The sequence below is a fragment of the Buteo buteo genome, chromosome 12 (assembly GCF_964188355.1).
Source record: "Buteo buteo chromosome 12, bButBut1.hap1.1, whole genome shotgun sequence".
Classification (NCBI taxonomy): domain Eukaryota; kingdom Metazoa; phylum Chordata; class Aves; order Accipitriformes; family Accipitridae; genus Buteo; species Buteo buteo.
In genome coordinates this window covers 11002228-11008412 of record NC_134182.1, presented here as the reverse complement: position 1 = coordinate 11008412, position 6185 = coordinate 11002228, and the positions used below count along the sequence as shown (strand labels likewise).

General features: G+C 36.1%; 1 protein-coding gene across 1 annotated transcript in view; it reads right to left on the bottom strand.

Moving 5' to 3' along the window:
• USH2A (usherin) overlaps positions 1 to 6185 on the bottom strand; it is a 392565-nt gene that overhangs the window by 76260 nt on the left and 310120 nt on the right. Inside the window, exons 51-54 of the mRNA XM_075042640.1 lie at positions 3837 to 4047; positions 3246 to 3443; positions 2504 to 2658; positions 505 to 703 (exon numbers count right to left, since the gene is read on the bottom strand). Of these exons, the coding sequence (XP_074898741.1) occupies positions 505 to 703; positions 2504 to 2658; positions 3246 to 3443; positions 3837 to 4047 (763 nt within the window). The remainder of the gene's footprint in view (positions 1 to 504; positions 704 to 2503; positions 2659 to 3245; positions 3444 to 3836; positions 4048 to 6185) is intronic.

Sequence of the window (6185 nt, the reverse complement as noted above, 5' to 3'; positions counted from 1 at the left end):
GCTATAAGCAATATATAAGATTATAAACAGAATCCAGGATCCTTCCCTTTCTGTCTTCCTTTTGTTTTTATTATCTCAGGCATAAAGAACTGGATCCTTCTTGCTCCTACACTGGTACACATTCACAGCAGTATTAGTGACTTCAACTGCATTACTGCACATTAATGACAGTAAAAGAGAGAGTTGAATCTGTGTGACGGAATGGAAAGCCTATGCAGAATATCTGAGACCTTGAGCACACCACAAAGCATGCATCTTGAATCAAGCTGGATAGATTTATTTTAAAATTTTGAAATTAAATCTATTAATATTTTAACAAACAGCAGCCAGAAATGAAAGAACTGAAAAAAAAAAAAAGATATGTAAAGTCACGATAAAGCACTCTAAACTCTGCACAGTACTGGGGATTTAAAAGTTACTGTCAAGTAGCATTTTTAATATGTTAATACTGTCTTATATCTTAAGGACGAGACATTAGCCTGTCAGAGAGCTCTGTCTCCTTACCTGATAGTGTGTGCTGCATTCTGCTTGCAGCATCAGTGTATACAAGTCCTTTCCCTACTTGACTGATCTGGTACTCTCTGATGATACCATTTGGTTTCTTGGGTGCAATCCAGCTTAAATGTAACGCTGTTGAGTTCAAAGGACTGACGTCTGGTGGCTGAACACTCTCTGGGATTCCTTGGACAGTGACTGCAACTACCTGAAGACATATGAATTAAACAGCAATTTAATGTAATAGTACACTAGATACCATGATCAATGAGAATGTCACTTTTGTTTTAAAATGTTGTTTGGGCTGGCATATCATTACCAAGGGCCTGGAGAACTAGTTACTTTTTTCCTCCTTTTTCACAATGAAATCTGACCTTGAATACATTACATAAGTCTATGTCTACAATTTATCACAACAGGTTCGCTACGTTTTAGCTGCAGCGTATAGCACAGGGTGAAACAACAAAAACTGTATTGCTTGAAAACTCTTGATAACTCTCTTCCATATGGTTTGTCAGTGTCTCTGCATTTTAACTGCCTGATTTCATATATTTTAAGCAGCAGTAAACATGGGGCTAAGCCTCCATATATCCCATGCAATCCGAACTCTATTGTAGTTATTTGCAACTCCATATTTTTGTAAGGAAACCAAAAATTTTGAAAGACAGAATAACGTTGCACTTGTTAAACTCTTTCTACAAAAAAAAAGAAGAAAAAGGAAAAAGCTAATTTTCTATTGACACATCTCTACCATCTCCTACAGAGGCATTTCCAAATTACACTGGTTTAATAAGTGAGTCAGACCTTTCTCTCTTTGAGAATCACTTTTCTTTTTCTGTTATTACCACCATAAAGTATTTATATTATGCTGTAAATATAAAATGTGCCCTCCATAATATATTGTCTTAGTGCATTTGGTAGAATCAGTCCCTACTCGCAGACTTCAGTGTTTGCAACAGTAAACTCCTTAATTACTGGCACGTGAAGTAAGCAGGATTTATTAGTTCAGGCCAACGGTTACAGCAACTCTGCCCACATAGCTTCCAGACCACAGCTTTGCGTGCAGGTAGAGGACTATGTGCCTATCTCCATCCCTTTGCATTAGTGTTTCTTTTCTTATACTTTTGGTTGAGATTTCCACCCATAAGAAAAACATTTAAAAACCTGAAAAAAAAAATCAACTTTTTAATCCCATAGATATTATAATTACAAAGCACAGTCATTATTCCCCACTTCTGCCCCACAGACCTTACACTCACATTCCTAGAAATTAATTTTCATAGAGGCAAGAATATTATCGTGAAAAAAAAACTTAAATAGTTTTTCCAAATTATGAATAAGGCAGGTACTTTGCAGAATAGAAACTAGAGCTAGTTAAATAGTAATACTGGTGAAAGGCATCTGTGATTCAAAGTGATACAAAAGGAAATGAAGCAGGGACAAAGGGAGGGAAGAGATTCTGTTTGCTTAAAACTGAAGCAGAGGCAGGTTGTACACAAAGGAAGTGCAAAGCCTGAAGCAGGTGCAGACATGGAAAACCAGTGAAGGGTAATACACTAAAAGGAGGCTCAGAGTAAGAAGGTTGTTGAACAAATTGATAGACTAGAGCTAAAGCAGATAAACTAAGAAATACCAAGGAAGAAGAGGCTATAGACCTCCTAGTAAGAAGCAAAGATTTAACTTCAAGGCTTAGAGAAAGTGCATTTTAATATTCCTTACTCTATTCTATCATGTATAGCTTTCTCTTTAACAAACGTCAGTTCCTACAGTGCAATTTCAGCTTTGCCAAGACTGAGATACTGCTTTCTGCTGCTGCTTGCTTGTATCAACCTTAGGTTCCAAATAATCACCTGTCAGTAGTTGAATCTAAATAAGATTATTGATGTTTTTCACTTACTCAGTCAATAATCAGCATGTCTTCAAATTACACCTTTCCAAAAGCATTTTAATGTTACCACACTGGCTGATAAAATTCTGGCACCAGTTCCATACAGACCAATTCACTAACCTTGCTGCTGTCTGTGCAACCAACAACAGTGCAGGCTCGCAGCTGGTATGAATATTCTTGGTATGGCTGGACACCACTTGTGTCCTTGAATCTCATTTCTGTTCCTCTAAAACGCTCAATTCCATTTCGGAGAATGATATAGTGAATAATAAGACCTATTGCAGAAAGAAAGTTTTCCCTTTTGTTAGCTGAGAAATCCTGTGTGATGGTATACTATAACAATCTACTCTGCACATCAAAAATATTAAATGAAACCTCTAGGTGACCACTGCAACGGACAATCATCCTGTTTAAATGGCTAATGTCAATTACCAGCTACTGTCCTCAACCTCTACATCAACATCACAGTATTTCTCAATTTTTAAGAGAGCTATTCCCAGTTTTCTCACTGTTTGAAAATCGTAAGCAAGATATCCTGAAAGAAACATGAGTATCACCCCACCCCCCTGCGAATCCCCAAATATTTTGTAACATGATTGTAATTATCTTATTTGCCAATTACTATTACAACTGTTCTCAAAAGAGGCTTCTGGGCACTTCTTAGAGACATACTAAACTGTCTTCTGTGAAGTTAGACTCTACTCTTACTTGCAATGAAAATTATCTCAACCTAAAGCAAATTATTCTTGTAGAGTTTAGGAATACATGTATTTCAGTCCCAGGGATTAAGAAATGTTTTGTGATTTTAGAACACTGTTAGTTGAATGATACAGCATACTGTTTTTTTAACATATATCAATACCATTTGGTTGAAGTGGTTCCTCCCAGTTTAGAAGTATCATGTCTTCCCGATTATCCACTTTGGCCCATTTTGGTGGACTTACACCCTGTGGCACATCTTGCTTAGTGACAGCTCTGCTAATTTCACTGAAGCCTCTTCCATAGCTATTCCAAGCAGCCACTCTATACTCATATGTGATAAAAGGTTCCAGGTTCTGGTCTAGAAAAAGAAAGTTACATATGGATCAACTCAGTCTTATCAAAATACAGAATAACTTATTCTTTTCTGTGCCTATGGGACTACTTCTGTGTTTAAAGACAGATAGATATGGAAGTTGTTCCTTTAGTCAGTGTCATTTTCTGATATAGCATTATTTCTATCAACTTTTGTGAAAGCAGGTTTAGACCTTATGTATTCACTGAACTTTTTGCTTCTCATTTCATTTCCCTGAAGATACTGTCCTGATTCACAGATTAATTCTTAAAGAATGATACTTCGCTACAATTGCTTCACATTTAATTAGAATATTTGATAGCATTCAGGACATCTTTTTCTCCAGAGTGAATTAAATACACTAGCAAATCACCAATCTGATATGCCACTTTTCCTTACCTGTAAATGAATACTGGTTTGGGCTTCCTGTGTAGACACTCTCCTCTTCAGCTGGACACACACCTTCCTTTATCTCCCTTTCTGTAGCACTCTGTGAACCTTTTACCCATGCACAAATATTCTCCCTAGGATCAAAGTCGCATTTTCCACAATGTGCTGTTGCCTCCATAGATAAAGGGCAAAGGATATTAGCCTTGCATTCTTCCTTTACCTAAGGAATACACATACAATTTTAATACATTTATTGCATCTTCCTTTCTTTACAAATGCTTCCATTAGTATTTCTCTGTCTTTATGCAACATACAAATCAAGCAGCCACATGGAGTACGTTGATATTTCTAGCATATGGGAGACCCTTTCAGCCTTTGGCCTGTCTACTGTCTTTTGTCATTAATGCTTTTATAATCCTTTCTACAGGAAACACTTCTTTTTTTTTTTTTTGTAGGGTCCTTGCATGAAAACATCACAAATTTTAACCACTGGAAGCCCAAATGGCTGGGTTTGTTGAAAGTAGAAGAGTCTATAATCAAATGAGAACAGGATTTTATCTGAGAATTTGAACATTCTGCTCCTGCAAAGCCCAATATCCCGTGGCAAATCAGTAGCAAATTCCCAGCCCCTCACACAGCTTGGCAAGTACACAAGAGGGCTCTCTGCAATTCCTTGGCAGCTGTCAAGGCTGAGAACTCTTATCCATGGGCAATATAAATTGTGTCTTCTACCACATCACTCCTAAACAGCAGTTTTGCTGCAATAAGAGGACCTCTGCAAACACTGATGCAGATATAAGATTTAACCCATAAAGAACAATTCACAGAAATAGAAATATACACTGAACATCCGCAAGTTTCCATTAAAATTCATGAAATCATATTTTTGCCAAACCATAAGCTAGAGAGCAGTAATTCTCATAAAATATAGGTTGTTGCAGGAAGAAATATACTGCAATATTTGCTACAAATATTTCTGCCCATTAGGCTACAAACTTCAGAAGGAAAACCAAACAGATTATATCTAATGCTTCCTTCATTCACCTATTGAAATTAGTTTGTTAGCTGATTATGAACTTCAGCTAATTTAATTTTCCAAACTTTCACAAAAATTATGTTGTGATAGATATCAATATAAGATGTAGGATATAGATGGATTGGATTCACATATAAAGTAGCCCCAGAATATGTCTCAGAATATCAGTCGTTTTAATGTTAGTAAATCTATACATATCAGAAAGCCAGCACTGCTATCTCTTTTCTACTGCAAGTAAGCGAAATACAAAGTGCTTCCTTTGTTTATGCATTATACCTAAGGCATGGATCTAGCATGTTATCTACCAGAATGCATTAACCTATTCTCAGCCATTTTTTGCCTTGCATGAACTACTAATACAATGCATTGAGAAACTGTAGCTGACTCATCACAACACTTGGATTTTCTCTAGGAGAAAATTATTCAGTCTGCAAATGAAATGACATTAAAACCTTGACATGAAAAGGAGAGGATGGAAAAAATATTTGTGTATTATCTTAGCAGATGAACGAAAAGGATACAGGAACACCTGTATGTGGCTGGATGGGGTCTGTTTTTCTTTTTACTTTAGTGATAAATTCCACAATATCTACATGATTTCCATATTGTAGATTTCACAATATCCAACCCTCTTTCTTTCTCTGCCACCCACTTTCTCCCTCTCTCTCTAAATATAAATAAATAGAAATATAAATTTATATTTATATAAAAGAATATACAGATATATAAACACGGTTTCCATCCTTTGAAAGTTCATTTTCTCAAATAAAAATTGTAACAACAGTTGACAATATTTTTACAGCTTACGTATAACACCAAGATGTTAATTCTTGAAGACTTCTCTTGAATTCAACTGGAGTTGCAAGGCTACAGCTTTGAAAGTTTGGCCAAATTGTCTCATGCTGATACCTACAGTCACTGGCCACTCTTAGAAAAGACAGAATTAGACTTTATGGTGCTTAGTTTACTCTTACATTAAAACAGAGTGAAAAAACCCCAGTATAACTCATGAGGCACGAAAGGCACCCAAAATATAATACACTCATTGTTGCTAAAAGTTATACAGAGACCTATCCTAGTACTGCTGAAACTTATGCCAAAATTGCCACTGGTTTTCTATAGGATCAGGATTAAGTCCATCAAGAAAATATAAATTGCTGGGGTTTTTTTGTTGTTTTTTTTTTTTTAGGAGGTTGGGGAATCTATGTTATACTGCCTGTCCAAATTGAAATGTAATAGCATTTTTATACTTCAAAACTGGCCACTTTAATTTCAATTTCCACTTAAAGAACATCAGGAACTGTGGTCACAGAATGGAAACT